This window comes from Botrytis byssoidea (genome assembly GCF_014898295.1).
Source record: "Botrytis byssoidea strain MUCL 94 chromosome Unknown BBYS_013, whole genome shotgun sequence".
Lineage (NCBI taxonomy): Eukaryota > Fungi > Ascomycota > Leotiomycetes > Helotiales > Sclerotiniaceae > Botrytis > Botrytis byssoidea.
The window spans coordinates 1,094,294-1,116,123 of record NW_024065854.1 but is presented as its reverse complement, the minus strand read 5'-3'; the positions used below and the strand labels follow the sequence as shown (position 1 = coordinate 1,116,123).

The 21,830-nt window shown below is 42.8% G+C and overlaps 8 protein-coding genes across 8 annotated transcripts; 5 read left to right on the top strand and 3 right to left on the bottom strand.

The window, feature by feature from the left end:
- Positions 1–992: 992 nt before the first annotated feature.
- Positions 993–3,386, top strand: EAE97_007135 (uncharacterized protein; the record flags this gene model as incomplete). The annotated part of the gene is made up of 4 exons (XM_038877649.1): positions 993–1,560; positions 1,676–1,992; positions 2,055–2,126; positions 2,250–3,386. The coding sequence occupies 4 exons, from the start codon at positions 993–995 to the stop codon at positions 3,384–3,386; spliced, it is 2,094 nt and encodes a 697-aa protein (XP_038731839.1).
- Positions 3,387–5,701: 2,315 nt separating this feature from the next.
- On the top strand, positions 5,702–7,271 carry EAE97_007134 (uncharacterized protein; the record flags this gene model as incomplete). Its single annotated transcript, XM_038877648.1, has 4 exons — positions 5,702–5,750; positions 5,850–6,059; positions 6,203–6,730; positions 6,751–7,271. The coding sequence occupies 4 exons, from the start codon at positions 5,702–5,704 to the stop codon at positions 7,269–7,271; spliced, it is 1,308 nt and encodes a 435-aa protein (XP_038731838.1).
- Positions 7,272–7,653: 382 nt separating this feature from the next.
- EAE97_007133 (uncharacterized protein) lies at positions 7,654–12,278 on the top strand. The gene is made up of 5 exons (XM_038877647.1): positions 7,654–8,332; positions 8,382–9,616; positions 9,949–11,379; positions 11,502–11,555; positions 11,641–12,278. The coding sequence occupies exons 1-5, from the start codon at positions 7,934–7,936 to the stop codon at positions 11,786–11,788; spliced, it is 3,267 nt and encodes a 1,088-aa protein (XP_038731837.1). The 5' UTR covers positions 7,654–7,933; the 3' UTR covers positions 11,789–12,278.
- Positions 12,279–13,141: 863 nt separating this feature from the next.
- On the bottom strand, positions 13,142–14,412 carry EAE97_007132 (uncharacterized protein; the record flags this gene model as incomplete). The annotated part of the gene is made up of 7 exons (XM_038877646.1): positions 13,142–13,194; positions 13,258–13,325; positions 13,380–13,633; positions 13,685–13,784; positions 13,843–13,899; positions 14,239–14,288; positions 14,380–14,412. The coding sequence occupies 7 exons, from the start codon at positions 14,410–14,412 to the stop codon at positions 13,142–13,144; spliced, it is 615 nt and encodes a 204-aa protein (XP_038731836.1).
- A 537-nt stretch (positions 14,413–14,949) lies between these two features.
- Positions 14,950–15,231, bottom strand: EAE97_007131 (uncharacterized protein; the record flags this gene model as incomplete). The annotated part of the gene is made up of 1 exon (XM_038877645.1): positions 14,950–15,231. The coding sequence occupies one exon, from the start codon at positions 15,229–15,231 to the stop codon at positions 14,950–14,952; it is 282 nt and encodes a 93-aa protein (XP_038731835.1).
- Positions 15,232–15,299: 68 nt separating this feature from the next.
- On the bottom strand, positions 15,300–16,618 carry EAE97_007130 (uncharacterized protein; the record flags this gene model as incomplete). Its single annotated transcript, XM_038877644.1, has 7 exons — positions 15,300–15,477; positions 15,536–15,613; positions 15,688–15,821; positions 15,883–16,055; positions 16,116–16,194; positions 16,252–16,390; positions 16,479–16,618. 7 exons carry the CDS (start codon positions 16,616–16,618, stop codon positions 15,300–15,302), a joined length of 921 nt encoding a protein of 306 aa, XP_038731834.1.
- A 1,641-nt stretch (positions 16,619–18,259) lies between these two features.
- EAE97_007129 (uncharacterized protein) lies at positions 18,260–20,168 on the top strand (the record flags this gene model as incomplete). The annotated part of the gene is given in 6 exon segments (XM_038877643.1): positions 18,260–18,395; positions 18,610–18,913; positions 18,978–19,136; positions 19,229–19,349; positions 19,404–19,823; positions 19,843–20,168. The coding sequence occupies 5 exon segments, from the start codon at positions 18,734–18,736 to the stop codon at positions 20,166–20,168; spliced, it is 1,206 nt and encodes a 401-aa protein (XP_038731833.1). The 5' UTR covers positions 18,260–18,395; positions 18,610–18,733.
- Positions 20,169–20,172: 4 nt separating this feature from the next.
- EAE97_007128 (uncharacterized protein) lies at positions 20,173–21,054 on the top strand (the record flags this gene model as incomplete). Its single annotated transcript, XM_038877642.1, has 3 exons — positions 20,173–20,185; positions 20,301–20,315; positions 20,489–21,054. The coding sequence occupies 3 exons, from the start codon at positions 20,173–20,175 to the stop codon at positions 21,052–21,054; spliced, it is 594 nt and encodes a 197-aa protein (XP_038731832.1).
- Between the last annotated feature and the right edge of the window lie 776 nt (positions 21,055–21,830).

Below are 21,830 nucleotides of genomic sequence, written 5' to 3'. Positions count from 1 at the left end.
CGATCTGATCTCTTTCCTCGTACGGACGGACCAAAGTGACTTTCCTATGACATGACTCAAGTTCACAATGAAAGGAGAAGAAGAGAACTATGACAATTATTACATTCATCAATCTAACAAACTTCCTCGGCCTTTCTTCGTGCGATGTGCGATATGCGATTGCCATATGCCAAGCTTCATCATGCCCCTCCATTCCCTACAGTAAGTACATCACAGACTCACCAGTAAAGAGGTCTCAGGTACAAAGGGTTCAGTCTTATTATCAGTCATACGATTCGGAGACTTAAGGAAATGTTAATATGCGCGCGAGATACATACTACTTCCGTTGTTCCTTTACCTTTCCGGGTTTTCCATCTCTATCGTGCTTTTTCTTGAATTGTGTATCTAGTCGGCATCTAATCATTTCCAAGCTTGTTTCGAGAATATAGATATCATAAAGATTTTTTTTCTTCGATTTTCTTTTGGCAATCATATTATTTTCTTCCATTGAATCTCTGTCAATCTTCTAATCTTGTACCTGCATCCTGCATCCTGCATAGCACCGGCATATACCTATTCAGCCTCAATATATCTCCTTCTTCGGGCAACATAACAGTTTGAGCCTTTTGAATTATTCTACTCGAGTACCGAATAGCAATATCTAGGTATACTTTGAAACGTCAAAGCATTCGCATTCTGCAGTATTACCTGCTTCTCAGTTATCGACAAACCATTGAGGTTGAAGCATGATTTATGCTAGTCATTGAGGTACGGCTAATAAGTAATCATTTTGGAGCAGCCTTGCTACAGGTTCGCTGTCATTATCTTTCTTATTCTGGGACACCCAGTGAGTTGATACCGCATCGAAGACAGTTCGCAGGAAGTTCTAGGCTAACACTCTACTAGTCAATCCCTCACTTGCGCCTCTTGAGACAAACTAGATCTCTAAATCTGAATTCCAATAACCTCCCCTCGTCCTGGAACACGCCTTCTCTCAATATAAATTGACAAGATGGTTAGAATGGCATCCACGACTGCCGCCCCTCCCATGACGATGCCCTTCCCCTCAGATCCAGCACACGCAACTCAAAATTCATTAGATGAACGTTCGAGGGAAAATGGAGTTGGCAACTCCAAATCAATACAAACACCCAAGTCTCCCAGTCGCCCTAAATATTCGCAATCTCTTAAAAAGGCGTTGGAAACAGTTGATAGAAATCGGCGAGAGTCTTCGGTATCGGAGAGTGATAGTTTGGAGGACTATGATACCTTAAAACCAGATCCGACGTCCATAGTTACAAGGGTAAAGGGTGGAATCCTCGACACCGATATTGATATGCCGGAAATACCACAGACCGTCTATGCAGAACTAAAAGTTCAGTCCCAACAACCATGGCAAGGCACGCGAAGGCGCAAAAGTATTCCGGTCACTCTCAACAAGCTTCAGAAAAATGGGCAAGGAATTTATACTTTTGAAGCGGATGACAATGAGCTACGAGATCTTTTAAAAGGCACTGTCGCGCATTATGCACAAGATATCGCTTCAGGAGAATCAAAGAAACGGACAAAATTCAGTGACTGTGAGTTTTTCAAACTCTGAATATATCAAAGGAACGAAAGTTCATCGAGTGATGTTGAATGGATGTAGTAAATAGAAAACTTGTGGCATGATTAGTTGCTAATTGGCTCAAACAGTGGTTTTTACTAAGAAGTTTACTGCTTTCGATCGACACAACAATATCGTTGCCGATTCACCTTTCCATGGTTTCTTTACGTTGGGCTGGCTGGCGTTCGTCGTCTTCGTACTCCAACTTGCTTTTGCAAATTGGCGAGTGCATGGAAACATACTTGGTACCAATGAGATTATGGAAATGATGTTCCACCGAGACGTCATAGTTCTTGGTCTGTCTGATGGTGTAATGTGTTTCTCTACGGGATTTGGACTTGTTTTACAGAAATTAATACACCGAGGATACATTGACTGGAATAGAGAAGGCTGGATCATTCAAAGTGTAAGTCTATCTTCAATCAATATGGGAATCAGGAATAACTTACTAAACATAATGTCGTACAGGCTTGGGAAATATTATATCTCTCATCAGTAATAAGCTGGACACTATTTCGCGAATGGCCATGGACACACACAGTAAGTGACCAATTTCGAGTTAAATCCAATTATTTTTTAGAATTGATCCGTGTACTACTTCGGAGAAATGATGTTTTGTGGTCTCTCCCCTGACTCATTCGCTTACAACATCCCTTCTGATAGGTCTTTTTTGTCCTTCATGGAATTGTCATGTTGATGAAACAACACTCTTACGCTTTTTACAATGGTCACCTATCAGAACAATATAAAGCTCGTTCTAAGCTTCAACGTAAGTTGAAACAGCTTGATGATATTTCGCCAATACAGACACCTTCCGCTACAACACCAGCCGTTTCTTCACTGTCTACTTCGTATCTTGATGCTAGGCCCACGTCTGATGACATCTATCAGAGGGTTTCCGATCGAAGGCGTTCTATTGTTGATTCTGCTACTGACAAAGTAGCTGCTGCAATTGGTTCTGGTGAGCCTCTTGATGTCGATCAAGTCCAGACGTTTGCACGAATTCTCAAATGGGAGATCGACTTCTTGGGCAAAGAACTCGAAGGGAAATGTACAACAACCAAGAATCAGTACCCGAACAATCTCAGTTTAGTCAATCATTACGAGTACATAGTTCTTCCAACTTTGGTTTATGAACTAGAATATCCACGATCCGACGATATCGACTGGTATAACGTAGCGGAGAAAAGTATTGCGACGGCTGGTCTCTTGATCGTCATGAACCTTATCTCGCAAACTTATATCTATCCCATCGTAGTTAAAACGATCAAGATGAAAGAATCAAATCTAACATCTCTCGAGCGCCTCCGTCATTTTCCGGGTATAGTCAGTGACTTAGCCTTCCCATTTCTGGCTGAATATATCTTGACATGGTATGTGATTTGGGAATGTATTCTCAATCTCCTCGCCGAATTAACTTGTTACGCCGATCGAGGCTTCTACGAAGCCTGGTGGAACTCGGTATCTTGGGATCAATTCGCGCGCGATTGGAATCGGCCAGTTCATAATTTCCTTCTGCGCCACGTTTACCATTCTTCGATTTCGAGTCTGAGAGTTGATAAAAAGACGGCTACGCTTATTACTTTCTTTCTGAGCGCCTGTGTTCATGAGCTGGTTATGTGGTGTATCTTTAAGAAATTGAGGGGTTATCTACTCGTTTTGCAGATGTGCCAGATTCCGTTGACGATTATGAGTCAGACGAAGTGGATGAAGGGCAAGAAGACGTTGGGGAATGTAATCTTTTGGATAGGCATTTTCACTGGACCAAGTCTTTTGTGTAGTCTTTATTTGGTCATTTAGATGTTTTGATGCTTGGATTTATGTAGATTATGGGATTTGGTACGAGAGGCATGGGTAGGCGTCAGGTTTTTCGCTTCATTGATATCATTCGTGGCTTGGAGAAATGGTTTGCGGGTGGGCATTAGATGAGATTGTGATTATGATTATGATTATGATTATGATTATGATGCCAATGTATGTAATATATATGATATGATATCAGAGGTTTCATTTAGCATGGTTGCAAATATGGAGTTGATATCGAGTGGTTGAAAATTAGAATATAAGGGATTGTTGAATTCTTTTGGTTCTTTTTGAGTTCTATGATGTCTGCGTATTCAGTACAGGATGGTAAAGTGAAGTGGTGAGTTTTGTGTGCTGTAGGAAATGCTTTTTATTCATCATGGGGATATCTGGAATTTTCTATGGGAGGTAGGTAGGAAGCTAGGTAGATTTATGAATTGAGATTGAGATTGAACAGTGCTTGAGTAGGTAAGGTGGGTTTGTCGAGATTTAGGGAAAGGAGGGGGGAAAATTGAAGGGACTTTGGTTTTTTAGATGTATGTATGTATGTATGTATGCTATACGTACCTAATAGACCTAATAGGCGTAATGGTGATGAGTTGGTTTAAGAATTGAAAGATGAGATGAGATGAGATGGATACTGGCTCACTGGGTAGATTAGTTGATTGTTTGGTAATTGGTTGGTGATTGTTAAATAATCCGATGGAGTTCTACGAGTACTGGTAGGAGTAATCTACGAGTAGGATCAATGCTATTTTATTGTAAATTTGTAATTTATAAATTCATTAATCTCAATGAGATACGATACGAGTAGATAGCTACTAGGTAGGTAAGGGTACAGAGGTTCAAAGGTTCAGTGTGTGACGGAATGCTGTAATTTTGGAGTATATCATATGCTAATTAAACACAGAGTTACAATACATTTTGTTATAATGAATGATTCCCGACCATGCAACCATAAATTCCCTGTCCTGTAAGCGTATCCGCATTTCCAGATCCTTGTGTCCATATCTGTTGGGTGGGAGAGAGGGTTGTATTTTTGTATGTTGTACGGCGCTTTGCAGTTCTTCGGCTTCTTCTTGGATGGTGGAATGTCTATCGAATCTAGTGTTGTTTTGTGTGGAAAGTGTGGAGGGTTGTAGGGTTGATGTGGTGGGGTTTGATATTGTGGAGGCTTGTAGAGAGGGGGAAGTGGTTGTGGGTGGGATGATCGAGCTTTTGAAGGGGGATGAGGGGGGTTGGCGAGGGAGTTGGGGGTTTCGGGGAGTTGGCTTTGTAGGGTTTTTAAAGGGGTGATGGGGGTTACGGTGGGGGGGTATGTGAGGGTGTTTGAGGGTGGAGACGAGGGGGGAAGGAGAGGGAAAAGGAGAGGGAGAAGGAGAGGAAAGTCGATGTGATGTTGGAATAGATACAGACAGCTGGGTCTGCTGGAGATGCATCTATTAAGTGTGTGGAGAGTAAGTCGGCGGAAGACGATGGTAGAAATGATGAGGATGCTCTGGATTTGAATATGAATTTGGGTTCCCATTTCACTTTCGATCGATGGTTCGAGAATGAATACCCTCTGAGTAACGGCGTCTACAGACGAGATATCGAGAACTCTTCGGTACTGCTGATGATGGCTTGAATTGGACGAGTAGAATTGTTCTTCTTTCCCTACTTACTTGCTGTCTCGCTTATCACAATCTCTTCATGATTTTTTTTTAGTTTTGTTTTTTGACTCTTTTCAATGTTTATGTTTATTTCCTATATGGTTATATACTTATCTAACTACCTAGCTGCTAACATACAAACAAACAACTGAAACACCACTCCCATTTCTCCAAGCCAATAACCTCTACAACCAAGTCGTCAGGATCACACCATTATATGCAGACTCTAATTCGCTCGTCCGATCTGGGCCAAGCACTAACTCAACTCCAACTTGGATAATTCGATCCCAGGCGCGATTAGATCCGATGAAGTCGAGAATACCGCTAGATGGTAGATGTAGTTCTAGAGGCTTCATTCATGGTATAGATAGGTGTGGTAGGAAGTTCAGATATTTATTTATCTATTTCTCTCAAATTGCTTGTTTCTCCGCATAGCTATATTAATAATTCGAAGTCAAGGTTGATAATTGATAGTGTCAATTCCAGCCCGCTTTTTACATACCTACTTCCAATCGAGATGATTGGAAGGAAGGATGGATGGATGGATGGATGGATAGGATTGCAAGCTTGCATGACATGACATGCTATAATACATTGGTGATATATACATTGATACATTAATATATCAATCCACGAGTGACTCTCAATACCAGTTATACTATGGGCATAGACCCAACTTATTTATTGATTCTGAATCTTGAAATTGTGGGTGTTTGTTTGGTAGTTTTTCACGTCTGAGGACTAGTTGATTTTTGGATTATCGCGGTTTGATGTGGTTTGACCGCATCGTTAGATATTTACAATACAGCCGGAGTATTCGAAGTCGTCATCTCGGAATCAATATTACCCGGAGAATATTCCTCTACTCTCGGCTGGATATTTTCAATCTATGCCTTTGTGAACTGGATCTGTGGAGTGCAGATTGGACTGACTTTTGATGCGATGGGTCCTCGTGAATTGCTTATTGTAGGAATCATTTGCACGCTCATTGGAATCTTCGCGCTTAGTTTTTGTACAGGTAGTTTTAGTTTCTTATAGGTCTTCACGCGTAACACATTCTAGTATAGCGGCTGCTCTGAAGATTGCTCACTCGCTTATCTGCTTCTGTTGAGATCTTTATGGTCTTCTCGGGGTCTCTGTTCAGCACTAACTGTAATACAGAATATTATCAGATCATTCTATCATTATCCATATTGACTGGTATCGGCTCATCTCTTCTCCTCACTCCATCAATGGGCTGCGTTACTCATTGGTTCATGGAGCGTCGCGGTCTCGCTATCGGCATAGCTTTTGTAGGAGGTGGTTTTGGTGGCGTTCTATTTCCCCTTATGATACAGTCACTCCTCCCTCAAGTTGGGTGGAAATGGTCGATTCGAATTCTCGGGTTTGTGCTACTCCTACTTTGCTCCGTGAGCGTGACATTTTGCCGAAGTAGTTTTCCACATCGTAAAGGGGCTACAACTACTTGGCGAGATACTATACCGGACCCACAGTTACTCATGGACGGAACAGGAGCCATGGCTATCAATGCTGCTGGAGTCCTGCAAGTGCCGTTTTTTTCAGCGCAAATATCCCATTTCCGTGGTTGCTCCACATATTGTGCACATATTGTGACACAATGTGCCTACAACTTCTGGGCTTTTCCAATACTCTTGAAAGCATGTAGACTAGGCATACTAACTTCAAGACGTTGAACTATAGATTCACAGATCTGGCATATTTCATACCCATCACATATATTCCAAGCTATTATATCGATCGACAACATTTGTTTCAAGGAGAGGCCTTGAGTGGATCAGCCGCATTTGCATATCAACTTCTTGCGATCCTTACTGTTGCTTCATGCATTGGCCGGTGCATAGCAGGCGACCTGGCCGATCGATTTGGGCGATACAATATTATGATCGTCTCATTTTTTCTCTGCACGATATCAGTTCTATGTTTTTGGTTACCAGACGTGCTCTTACTCAACCTGAATAATGACGTACTCTTCGTGATCTTTGTACTTATATTTGGATTTGTCAGTGGTTCCAATGTCAGCTTGACACCAATCTGTCTAGGTCAGCTCTGCGGAACTCAAGAATACGGACGATACTACGCAAGCTGCTTTACGGTAGTAGCTTTTGGTGTGTTGGGAAGCATCCCTATCGCTGGAGGCCTTCTTGATGTAGTAGTGGCTACAGGGAAAGAAAGGTACTGGGACGCCGCTCTTTTCACCGGACTTACCTAGCTATGTGGCTGCCCTACTATGTTTTATATGGGTCAGGATCAAAGTAAAGGGGTGGGGTTGGAGGACTGAGTGGTAAAGAGTGAACCTTGCAGCATTATAAACAGGGCTAGCTTCTTCCTCTCCGCCTTGCCCCTCTCGCAGGGCAATCTGAGATTTACCTATGTGATCGATCGACCTGTACTTCTGTTATACATGAGATTGAGGAAGATCGGTGTATTGAAGAAGCTAATATTTAATCATCGTTCATATGTATTTACATCTCATCAACTGTTCGCCGTAGCTCATAAACCAAGTAGTGGTAGTGGGGTATGAAGTTCAAATAAAGCCTGAACGTATTAACGGGACAAGCCGAAAACTATCGTCATAATGTCTATTCGGTACTATTGCTCAATCTTTACTTATTATTATGCTATTTCATGTATCGCTTCACTACCGGCGATAACAATGCTGTATCAACAATAATCAATCGACCCACGGGATATTGAAAGGACAGTTTATAAGATAGAAATCTATACTACTTAAGGTCCGAGCGATGTCAATGATAACATACATAATGTACAAATACCCCATTTCTATTTAATATATTCGGATCGGCAATTACCGCATAATACAGAATACAATATCAGCGTTTCAAATAATTGGAACGAACATTGGCTTACTACATGAACCTTCTCTTTCATCAAGTTAGAATAATACCCAAACACCTTCCTAAAAACCACCAATTTCGAATCTCATATTCTGCGCTCAACTGGATTAAATCTACAGGCGTAATTGACGCCCTTCGGCGAGCCAATGACAAGAAAATGGAGTCTGCGCCTGGGAACAAGCCAAAGCCGTTAGAGAGATCATATTTGTCTGCAGCGGTTGAATCAATCTCACCATGGGGAGGTTCGCGAGCAACTACTCCTAAAGCAACAACACCTACGTTTTCTGGAGAAGGTTCAGGCTTAAAGAATCAACATGGCGGAGATCACAGCACAAACCATTGGCATGGATGGAGCACTAAGAATTACCCTCAAGATTGTCCTCCGCTGAATCCAAGATGGTACCATGCTGTTGATGTAGGTATCCATATCTAGCAAATTGAATTTCCAAGCTTACAAAATATAGATCCCCAAAAGAAAACCCAAGATTCTCAAGGCCAATCAAGAAGAAACTAAACCTGCAGCTCCTCCCAAGAAATTCGTCACATTTTCCGAACACGATTCTCGCGCAATAGAAGCTGCGTATCAAAAGCTTGTCGAGGACTATGATAATGGAAGAGATCCGCGATCGAGAGCCTACAGTGGTAATTTGGAACAAACGGCGGGAAGTGCAGGCGAGAAAGGAAATACGAGTATCAATGAAGCTGGGAATAATGAGGAGGCTGATAGGAGTATTAAGGTCCCGGTACATGAGGATTTCTTATTCGATGTCGATATTGAAAAGAGAGAACTTGCGCCTGTATATTGGCTTGGTGCGATATTTGATGTTCGCAGAGGTAGTTGGTTCTACCAAGAGGGTACAGTTCTTAAACCCTGCGAGGAGAATCTGGCCACGCAACTTGAGGAAGGATATCTGAAAGTAAAACCGTTTCGTTATCCTAAGCCTCCAGAGAAAAGTACTGCTAGGCCATTATCTATAAAACCAGGAGAAGAACCCAGATCATTGGCCCGCAGTGGTGCTTTTGGGAGTAGACGTAATGGCTCTCCCTCTGTGACTCCAAAAGGCTCGACAGAGAATTTGAAATCGCCACAGCTGGCTTCTGATGATGGTAGTATGCCAAAGGATTCGCCGCCACCCCACCAACCTCAGACACATCGCTTATTTGGCACATACATGAATTCTGTTGTTACCTATCAAGATGAGAATGTAGCCTGGATCTCAACGGATAACATCATGTCTCGGGTTAGTAGCACCGTGTATCAAAAGTTTGCGGGCGGTGGCTACTTAGGAGGTATAAAAGTTGTTCGTGGATATTCGGAACCAGGTAAAACAAAAGACACGCCATCTGCCGACAAAGATAAGACACCGAAAACTCCTACTAGCGCCGCCGCTGCTGCTTCGACTACTCCAGAATATCTCCAGCTGGATGATCGTCAGCAAAAATTACTCAAACGGCGATCTGCACCTCCCAGCACAAGCAATTCTAATGCTTCGCCAGAAGATAATAGCTCTGAGCTTCGGGAAGCAGCCTACAATAAGCTAAACTCTATAGATGCAGATGCAGAAGCAGAGGCTGTGAGGAAACGTGATGAGAAGGAGATTCAGAATGATTATAATGATCGAGACGATGAGAACCAAGGACGTGATATCGAGCATTTAATTCTAGTGACGCACGGTATTGGTCAACGCTTAGGTATGAGGTATGTATTCAAATTATTTTCTATATTTCATCTGCTATTTTACACTAGACTGGCCCTTTTCATAATTATAAGCCGTGGCTATTTTAAATTCCAGAGTTACTTTGTATACTGTTTTTAGAGCTTGGAGCATATCCGCAATAGCCTATAACAAACAGTTGCTAGACTTTGTCTTTGATCATTGAACGGAGGCAGGCTTCAGCGGACGATTTACGGACTCGAACCAATTGACTTCTCGGGAAATTTGTATATCGATCTTATCTGTCCGCGATCAATTTCGTACAGGTCTTTTGTTGTTTCGAGCAATTTTCAAATGATATGCTAATTTTCAATAGAACCGAAAGTGTTAATTTCGTCCATGACGTAAACGTTCTTCGGCAAACGCTCAAAAATGTCTACGAAAATTCTGCCGATTTGCAGGCTCTAAATGCGGAGATTGATAAACTCCCTAAAAACTGCCGAGTTCAAGTTCTTCCTATCTGCTGGCGTCATTTACTTGACTTTCCTCGAAAGGGTGTCAGGCAAAATCGTAAAGAGCATGATCTTGGAGATGCATTTGGCGAGGAGGAAGAATATCCAAGTCTTGATGATATTACTGTGGAGGGTGTACCATTTGTTCGCTCTCTCATCACTGATCTTGCTCTTGATATTTTGCTGTACCAGAGTGCTTACAGAGAACATATTAGCAATATTGTTCTTACCGAAGCAAATAGGATTTATAATCTTTTCCGAGAACGAAATCCAGAGTTTTCAGGAAAAGTCAGTTTGGTAGGACATTCTTTAGGATCGGCAATCTTATTCGATATTCTTTGTCGTCAGAGAGAAACTAAAAAACATAATGCAAACTCTTCGCATTACAAGAATCGGTCTGCCCCATCGACATCGTCACATAGTAAGAGTCTTGAGTTTGATTTTGATGTCGAGGATTTCTATTGTCTGGGAAGTCCAATAGGATTGTTTCAGATGCTGAAGGGAAGAACTATTGCTGCTAGAAATCGCGTGGAATCATTACCATCTGAAAGTCCAATGGATATAGACTCTATGCAAGATCCATTTCTTGCAGCTAGCTCGGGTGCGGGCTTTCCATCTGGAGAGCATATTTCCAGTACTACAGGATTGCCATACTCGATTTCTAGTCCCAAATGCGTTCGGTTATACAACATTTTCCACCCAACAGACCCTATTAGTTATAGGCTTGAGCCTCTTATTGCTCCTGCAATGTCATCTATGAAACCCCAACTACTACCCTATACTAAGAAGGGTATATTCGGCGCAAACATGAATCAAGGTATCACTGGCATTGGAGCAAAAGTAGGACAAAGTGTTAGTGGATTATGGTCTAGTCTCAGCTCCGGCATTGCGAGTAGTCTACTAAACCGTAGTCTCGGTCTCACGGGCGAAGATGTCGAAAGGATGCAAGCGTCGAATTCATCAAGCATCAAAGGTCAATCCGCGGGCGCGGGAACAAATATTGCAGGAGGAGTTGTCCCAGACCATCCTTCGCTACAGAGAGAAAATACTAGTGAGAAGATGAGACAACTTGCGGAGGATACGGCTGCTGCTGATAGAGACGGCATGGGTACCGCGCCTACCTTGATTGATGATGAGATTGAGACCTTGTATGCTAGGTTTCAGAAACGAAGGAAGCATGATATGCCTGAAACTGATAGGGCAGAATTGGAAGAGAAGGCGAGGAAGTTGAAGAGAGAAGAGGCGAAAGTGAGAGCGTTGAACAATAATGGACGCGTGGATTTTAGTATTCAAGAGTATGTTGTTTCTTTTCTGTTGTTTGTCCTGGTATTCCGCTTCCCCCATCTGAGGGTTTTGAGGGGTTTTAGAGAGGCAAATGAATTTGAATCAAAATACTAATCCGTGCGTATTACAATAGGAGCGTACTAGATTTCAACCCAATCAACACCATCGCCAGCCATCTCTCATACTGGTACGTTTTCCATAACCCCCCTTTTTAAACACATGACGTAAAAAGCGCAAACAGTAAAACTCATATAATTAATCAACGTGAACAGGGCCGACGAAGACGTATCGCATTTCCTCATCGGACAACTTCTCTCGCGTCATCGTAGCGTGGCTCGCTTGAGTAACTCAAATGATCCGAGGGAGAGGGAAAGGGAAAGAGAGAGTGCTACTTCCCATAAGAGTAAGAGGAAAATATGAAAAACGTGAAGATATGAAGCTATGAAAATGAAGATGAAGATGAAGATAGAAATGAAGCAAAATAACCCTCTCTCCTACTGCGAAATGAATGACGAAGATGGGTATGGGGAAGGATATGGGGAAGGAGAGAGAGAATGAGATTCTGTTTGGATATATCATATCATACCACATCCCATCGAAATGCAAAGCAACCCCAACATCCATTCGTCCATCCGTCCATCCGTCCATCCGTCCACCCTCAAACCTCAAACCCAGCACCCGCGACTCTTCTCTTTTCTCCTCTTCTTCTCTCTCAGACTCATACTAGACAGACAGACAGACAGACAGACTCTCAGGAACCCCAGAAAAGGAAACTCAGAAAAGGAAACTCGAAGAAATACAGGAAACAAAAAACACCAAGAAGAAACGGGTGACTGAGGGAAGGCATAGAGCGAGAGCAAGAGCAAGAGCAAGAGTAAGAGCAAGAGCAAGAGCAAGAGCAAGAGCAAGAAAAAAGGGCAGAAGGGCAAAAGGGCAAAAGGGCAAAAGGGCAAAAGGGCAAAAGGGAAAACATTCAAGAACCACGCGTCTGTCACATGGTGGTTGTATGTATGCATATATGCATTACTGTATGGCAGAACGGAATGGAACGGAACGGATGGGATGGGGTCAGATGAGATGGGATGAGATGGGATGAGATGGGATGAGATGGGATGAGATGGGATGAGATGGGATGAGATGGGATGAGATGGGATGAGATGGGATGAGATGGGATGAGATGGGATGAGATGGGATGAGATGGGATGGCATAAGATGGGATGGGGTCAGAGAAGATGAGATGGACGCAGGCATTTTCGGGAGTTATATCATGTCATGTTATGTTGTGTCACATCATTGTGATACATGTATTTGTTTGAAGGAAATATCATTTTGGTTGGGGAAGATGTATCGTCTTTGATAGGAAGTAAATGGTGAGTGGATGGATAGATGGATTATGCTATAGAATTCTTCTACAACTAGACGAAATAGTGTTGCGAAAAACACATTAACAATTATCAAGTAAGGTCATATGTCATCACACTCTTTTACACACAAATGGAATCAAATATAGTGTTAATTATGTGCTCAATTTGGAATTTTTAATACTAGTAACTACCCATGAAAACTTATGACCACATTTGTATGCTGCTGCTGACCTAAAAAGATGTTGAGATTATGTTGCCAGTCCAAATCCTGGCTCGAGTCGTAAAGGTCTCGGGGAATCGAATCTAGAAACACAATGGTAAATTCAGGCAAAGAAGGAAATATCAGCAGCCAAAAGACACAATAAACTTTTTCCTGCCGTGTAAAAGCCTCAACCTAGGAAGGACCTGTTTACTCGGCGGTGTCCAGTTCATCATGCGCTGGTGGAGGAGAATCCATGGTAACTGATAGTTATCAGATGAGTTAGAGATTTGGTCATAATGGTAGTTTGAATGATGTGGATTCACCTTTCCTGTCATCTCCATTGGCTCCGGGTTCACGGACGTCATCACGTTCTTCCTTAACTTCGCGATCCCTGTATATGATGGGTAAGATTATATCCAACTCAAATTTCTTCAAGAATGCTTACCTATCGTCTGGGCTACGTGAGCGATCGGCTCGGTCGCGGTCTCTTCTGTCGTAGTCCCGGTCCCGGCGGTCTCGGTCATCCTTACGGGGAGAATAATCGCCACGGCCACGTCGGGGAGAGGTTGAACGACGACGAGGAGAACGGCGGCTACCTCCACCACGCTCTCTGCCACTATCTCTACCTCCATCACGACGGGCTGCGCGTTCTTCACCAGTATCGAATCGCCAAGAAGCCGAAGGAGGTGTGCGGGCCCACTAATTTATGAATTAGAAATCGCCATTTCTGGTGATGTCATGAAGACTTACTTCAATCTTCAACAAGTCATCGCGACCAATACGCTTGTTGTGCATTTCATGGTAGGCATCATCGGCATCACGACGGGACTCATACTCAACGAAGGCAAACCTACTTCAGGTGTCAACGATATTAGAGTGGTTACCAATAAGATATTGGGCATACTTACAGACGAGATGCTGCGGTTCGAGGAGCTGGGATATCACAGCGGACCAAACGGCCATAGCTATGAAGACATCGTTAGACTCAATGTATTATCGAATAGGGAATATATTGGATAGATATATGGATGAAAGTAAGAGATGTATAAGATTTGTATAATAAATAGTAATCGATCCGCCGCAATTCGAACTTTTCTCGCGAGACAAATGTGGGAATATAAACTGTTCGTATCGTTGTGCGACCGCTCGATCGAACGTGGAGGATTTGGGAAGAGGGGATAATGTATGCGACGAAATTGACGGCGAAGTCTCGACGGAGTAAGGGACGAGGATGGACGATGATGGGGAAATGGATTATCGCGATCAAGGACAATCATCGAGATATCGATTTTTAGCTGACATACCGTTCGAATTCGTAGGCAAGATCGCGAGCACGGATTCCAGCTCCGAAGCCCTAGATGAGAAATGTTGGTTAGTATGCATTTTGAAGCTTCAATATAAGTATATAAGTTGGTGTGTGGAGGTTGTGGAGGTGGAGCGCATACGGTGACATAGAGTGTTGTACCACCACGAGACATTTTGTTAATTGAGAAAGATGACGAGAAAGGCCAATCAAATAAGATTTTCTTCACTACTCAAGAGCTGACCGATATCAATTATGATATCTAGTATGAGTTCAAGTATGTGAAGATATCAATTCTGATATTGTAAGTGAGATGGAGAGGTCGAGGAAGAAGATAAAATTATTAAGTAGATTTGGGTGGTAAGGAAATAGAATAGAAGAAGCAAGCTTAAAGGAACCGAGACGACAAGAAAGACAAGACAAGATTAATGATGAACCTGGGAAACTCAATTAAAGTTTTTTGAGAATCAGGCATTTACCTGCTAATAGCTAATTGTTGCCTTATAATAGAGGCACTCGAGAGGCCGAGGTTCGAGTCTGGTTATCACATGACCATCAATACATCGGAGATCGATTGGACTGGCTTGGCTGAGCTTGGTTTGCTTTCGAATCTCTTCTCGTAGTATTTATTCAACTCACATTTCACAATTTAGTCTGACATTGATTGTTCTATTTACATTTTCAACATCCTCCTGATCCATCTCTATCGCTTCTATGATTTGGAGACAACTCCTGCCACCGTTGTCAGCGTTGTGGTTGCTCCAAGCATCGTTAAGAGAGAAACATCTTTGCCAGACTTCGTGAAAAGCCAATTTCGAATCTCGGCCGCTATCATACTATCGATTCCATATTTATTGATTGGTGTCTCAGTGTCGACTTCATCGAAATCCACGTATAGAAGCCTCGAAATCTTGTGTCGGATGCGTTCAACAATACTCAAACCTTCCGATTGATCTCCAGTCTCTTTGCCCAATGTCGTAACACCCGAAAGCATATGCGTAGCTTAGACTAAGTCGCGGGAACGTGGATCAAATGACCAAGGCATGACATCGATGCATACTTTCAATTGATTTCTTGTAGCCCTGCAGGTTTGATTCCCACAAGAAGATGTCCTTGAGCTAGGGGATCAAATTCGTACGCTGTTGTTTGCGACGCAGGACCAATTCCAGCATCGCAATATTGCAAGAAATCATCCTCTTCGTTACCATAAAAGCCCTTACGTATCATAGCTTGCTGGTATCTAATCGTGCACGTTGTTAGAGATGGAAATATGGTTGACATTTTTAATATCAACTTACTCGGGCATATAACTGACGATTCCGATCCCAAGAACTTGGCTAAGCGATAAGGAAGTAGCAGGCAATCCCAAGCTTTGTCTGTAACAGGTAAACGTATCCATGAAAACATTGGAGGAGAGTTAGTTGCTCTGTGTTGTTGTGCCAAACATCACTGTCCATGTACTCCACATTTGAAAGAAGTCCAACGGTGAATTTTCAGGGCCTCGTGAAGATTTAGAGTGCCAATTACTCGAGGGCGTTCTGTGGACCCGAATTGATCAAGGGTCATGGAACTGAAAAGTCTATCCTGTCGAAAACATTAGCGATCGAAGTTAGCACGCATAGCAGTGAAGATAGTCAAGGCTTACATGAAGTGTTAAAGCTCCTTGTATGACAACCTTGATTGGTAGATCAGTACTGCTGACTGCCGATTTGACATCCGCTAACGATGCAACATCATCACCCTGGACGATTTGAGTACTGACGCCTTGAAGGTCGAAGCTGGCTGAGAAAAGCTTCCGTGTTCTTGTTTCAATTTCCACTACGAGAGATATAATCAGGCTTCGAGCACCTCATTTGACAGCCCATCTGCCGAACAAACGTCTCAGACCTCCCAGACAGCCAACTAACAGATAAACTACATTTGGATCAAATTTCGATCTGAAAGGACTAAATCGGACCTTGTGATATATTAGCACTAGATGCCATTTCTGTCCATCGCCGCATGGGAATATCACCTTGAGTCCAGTGCTACTCCTCCGTTCATACCCGACAACAATTTTCCTAATATGGGCACCTTTGCCAAGAGTCATGAGAGCTTTGTCAATTTCTGAGACATAGTACGCTGTGTGGTAGGGGTCGAATAAGGCCAACACGCTTGAAATGGTTTAAACTAGTCAGTAGACTTAAAAAAATTTAACTTCATTAAGTTACCTCGTTTTGAATGGTATAAAGGTGTACTTACTCGCCAATGACCTTTGGCCCCAAGTTACATGTTACCTCCAGATCGAAAGAAGCGAATGTAGCAGTTTGTCGAAAGATGACCAAGCTGAGCTTCCCCTTTTCTAGAACCTCCATTCGCCCAATTTCAACAAATCGTCCCATAGGTGCTATACGACACCAATAATTATGCATCTTCTCGTCCCGAGCATTACACAATATCACATCTATTCCTTTCCCTTTGGTGTAATCCCAGAGACTTTGCGCTGGATCGGCATCGCGCGACCAGAAGATTTTCTAGGATCCCGTGGCCCATTTCAAGGAGCTGTTCATTCTTCTTTATTCCAGGCGATAGAGGATCATTGCGCATACGATCTAATCGCTCACTCGTCCATTCGAGCGTTCGCTGTAGATACGGAACCTCTAATCCTTTGGCGAGTACCCCCTTATGTGTTTCCCGAAATTTTAGGAGTTGATACAGTGCTAAAGATTTAGAGAAGATGGGACTGCACTGTCGTCTAATGTAATAGGTGGGAAAAGTCTCGATACAAGATCATCATTAAGCTCTTTGAATAGTGGCTTCCAAGTTAATCGCAGATAAGGACTGTCCTTTTTGCTAGATACCAAAGAGCTCTGGTCTGATGCAATGAGGAGGATATCTTTGACTTCAAGAATCTTGCTTTGTGTGTCGCCAAGCAGTATTAAATCTGCCACCAATCCTCGTACCCCTTTCAATGCACCTCTAGCGACGCAATGTGCAGAGGCTTTTGTGGACTTGACTACTTTTGGCCAAATTTTGATACTACCGATGCTGACAGGCATAACTACTTTCTCAAATTTGGTAGCAGTGCTTGAATGTGAAGCTACAATAGAGAGTTACATCGCTGCATCGAAAGCTGCAGGATGGATTGCATAATGAGACTCTCCCGCGATTAGTCTTGCTGTCGGCTTCAACGAGATCTTCGCCTCGGCGAGTTCCTTTTGATCTACTCCTTTTGTGGAAGAAAGACCTTGAAACATTGGACCATGAATCAATCCGCCTGAAGCAAATTTTTCATACCAAGTAGAACTTGGTATGTCCCTTAAATCTCGTCTTGAATTATCTACCTCCAGTTAAAATGAACTCGCCGTGAGAACTAGTCTGGGATTCAAATGGATCAATCACCAAGTCAATCAAACGGAAAACTTACCATTGGAGTTGAAAATTGACATGAACAGAGCCCCGATTGTTTCAGACAAAGTTGTCTTCTCCATTCACATAATCTACCGAAGTAAGATGAGATTCAAACATTGACTCATGGTCACTGTTGGCATTCAAGCTCGCCTTTAGCAATTCGAAATAAATCTCGATGCCTCTGTCTTCTTCGGGGATCAACAATTCCTTTTGTAAAGCGACACCTCGAATATTGTAGGATGATATTTCTTCTTCAAAACTATCATTGAATTTTACAACCTACATTGTTGCTTCGATAGCCATTGCCATTGCAGGGTATCTTGTCGATGAGAAAACTATCTCTTGGTCAACTTTACGATATTTTGTCAATTAGAGTTGAAGTCAAGGGTAGGAGTGAATTTACTCGATGATCCGTTAGGCATGGGAGATCTTTCTCAGAATATTTCCCCATCTGGATGCGTTTTTCACACCTGGAAGTCGGCTTTTTAGAATATGCTGTCACGGATGTTGCCTTTGGCGTCACTCGTGTGTGCAACGATTTTCAATTTTCAAGGATTAGCACATCCGAATACTGTCATTTGTAATGTGAAACTCTGTAATAATGTTACAAACCTACCCACAACCATCAACCGGAAACTTACTATCGTTGATACGCATTGAGTTCACCCTATGTCCTTTTGTAGACATCATCCCAGTCAAGGCAAGAAGCTTGCTGTCAATTAAATACCTACATCAGTAGTGAGACTTCCAAGAGGAGGTTAAAACTTTGTAAGCTGTCCTGCATAATATGTGATAATAATGATAGTGTAATTCGGTACGCATGGTGGACGAATATTGATATTTTGGTTGGTCCATTCGATTCCTCTCTTCCATATCTCGGATTTAATTGACTTAGGATTTAGGATTTAGATGCGTACCCCTATTCAGCCAACATACCGCACTGAAACCCTGTAAATAATGAGCTAATTTACTCCTGCTACAGTGCGATATCTACCTACATATTATTTTGAAGTGAAGGCAAGGCTAGCAGAGTATAATCTTGTCAACACTGTCCAGCACTTGCGTTGTCGAAGATTCATAAGTAGTCAGTCACAAGGTCACCAACGATGGCTACTGGCAGTGACGAGGAGAAGAATAAACGCACAGATGCAGTTTCCCCAGACTCTTCCCCGGATGCAAAGGCCCCACTTCACGAATCCACTCCGCAGTCTCCACCCACGTCGCCAAACGGTGGACTACGCGCTTGGCTATGTGTACTCGGTGCATTTTTTATATTCAAATACTTGGTATGTATATGTGATTTTTAGTCTTGAATCCATTACAATATATATTTATGTTGACTCGTCAAAGAAAGGGGAATCACTGCAAGCTTTGGAGCTTTTCAGTCTTATTATATCACCACTCTGCCTGAGTCTGCATTATCGATATCATGGATTGGCAGTATACAATCATTTCTGGTGGTGTTTGTTGGCATTGTATCCGGGCCACTATTTGATCGAGGTTATATACGTATCTTGATGGCCACTGGGTGCTTCTTGATTGTGTTTGGAACGATGATGCTTAGCCTCTCTACGAAGTATTATCAAATGATCCTCTCCTAGGGAATTGTCATTGGCCTGGGCGCCAGCCTAGTTTATATTCCAACACTCGCCATCATCTCAACTCAATTCACCACAAAACGGCCATTCATGATCGGATGTGCCTCCTTAGGATCAAACATAGGTTGGTTAACACTCATCTGGCATGGCACGACTGATACTAAGTGAAATTGACTAGGTGGAATAATCTTTCCAATTATGTTTCGGAGACTAGAACCAAAAGTTGGATTTTGTTGGGCTGTCCGCGCCATTGGCTTTATCAGTCTCGGCACACTGGCTGTTTCCCTCGCTATACTAAGCCGACACAAAGGGCCAAAGTCCGCGACTGGAAAAGCCATTTTCGATTTTAAAGCTTTCACTGAACTTCCATTCCTAGGCTTCGCCGTTTCTCTTCTCATATTTGTAGCATTCTACATTCCCCTCTTCTATATCCCTTCCTACGCCATTTACAGCCTCAAGATTGATGAATATCTCTCCTTTTACCTCCTAGCTATTACCAACGCCCGTTCATTCTTTGGTCGAACAGTTCCGTTCCTGATTGCCAACCTCGTCGGTTCCATCCAAATATTTGTTTTTTTGGACCGTTGCCGCTGTCATCGTAATGTTCTCTTGGTTAGGCATACACAATGAAGCGGGCTTTATAGTGTTTTGTATTATCTGGGGATTCATATCTGGCGTCCTCGTGAAAGCACCTGCTGCAGCGGTGGCACACCCAACATTATCGCCCCCAATGAGTCTCATAGGAACTCGGTTGGGCATGAGTTGGATCACAGCGGCAATTGGGATCCTCGTCGGGCCACCCATTGCTGGAGCTTTGGTGGATCTCAATACGGACTATTTTGTCAAGGCTATTGTCTTTGCTGGGGTAGTCATGGCTGCTGGAGCAGTATATCACATGCCACCCCTTCTCGCTGCCATAAAATACAAACCAGTGGAGGATTGAGAACATGGTTAGGATATGTTTGCAAATTGTGCCCCCCCCCCCGCGGAAAGATTAAAAGCATCTATTTAGCTAGAAGAGTTTAGAATTGCATTTTACCTGTCGTAGACCCGCGGTTCATAACATAATTTATAGACCCACTGCTGGCCGGTCAGTTTGATCGTGTGCTGGAGAATGATTAGAGTTATTTACACATCTTCATATAAACTTGTAACTTCCGAATTTTGAAGCAACTAACCAAGTCGAGTCAACCTCTTTTACTCATACACTCGCACTCATGTATACTTTTAGACTGTTGCCTAAACAGTTGCTTTGACAAACAGAAATTTTGAAAATTCCCATTCTCCAAAACAAACCTGTCAGGAAGGAATGTCACCACTCCGGTTGGATCCTTTTTCAAACAACTCTACTCCTCCACAACTCAATCACACTTTTTCAACTTCTTTATCATACCGAACACCCTCTTCATAACAAACTTGCTGAAATGATACTATTCAGGCTGACAGCATCGCACAAGAGATATTCGATGCTAGGCATTGCTAGCTATGACAATCACTATACTTCATTTCACCATGCCAATTCATTACTGGAAGCAGGGAATTGTATACCTTATACAAACAATTCAGGATCTCGGGCAATTGATCCTCTCGTTGATCTGGTATCACAACAGCAACCGCTCCCAGAGATTAAACGCTGTATCTCGAGATACACTACTCCTCATGACTGTGAGCTAACCAGCCTCGACAACATCTATTCGGCTAATACGGCAAACGCACCAATGTATCGCGTTACAACTTCACGAACGCCGCCAGAACCTGATCTTCAGTCATCGCCGTGGCAACTAGACGATATCCCTGCGGCTCAAAACGGCACCATACTTCCCCCTTAATTACCTGGGAAGAATAAACTTCCACACTCGACATGTTCACTATACGGGTGTCAGAATATAGCATCTCTAGACAAAACCCACAATCCCATTACGGCTAGCAACAAAGTGCAATTAAGGCCAATAATACTTCAGCATCTGGTTCAGAACTACCATCTTCAAGTTTTCCAGTGTATAGCCACGCATTTTCATCTACTCTCGCTTCAAGTAGTGCCGCGATAGACACTTTTCTTACAGATGGACTGCCGCTGGATTTGGCCGGGTACAGTCTAATACTCGTCAAGAAACCACATATTACCTATTGATACTTGGTGGTCATAGCATAAAGAAGCGGGAATAGCCCCGGATGCCGATACAAGCTCGTTATGCTATTCCCACTTAGATAGAGCAGTCCTTAGTAAGTCACTCGAAGAAACTACCGCCGAGATTTGCGACTACCAGCGATTTAATCCAGAAGAATATGTACCTTCAGACTGCAATTGAAAACGCGCCCTGGATGCTGGTGGTTGTGAGAATGGAGACTAGATCAAAACATGAGAGCTGCTTCCTTGGTCTCCGCGACATTTGCTTTGAGATAGCAATTGAAAATGAAAGAACCCTCGGTAGAGCACTGATACTATTGGACTACAATAATCTTATGGCCTCCGTATATACAGGCTAGTACTGAATAATGAAGCTCTCTTCGCATTGTACGTTTCTTGCTGGTGGCCGGTCAATCCATTATTCGGCCCAGAAGAAGTAGAATGCATCTTGCAACCCCCCCCCCTCCTTCGATAAGT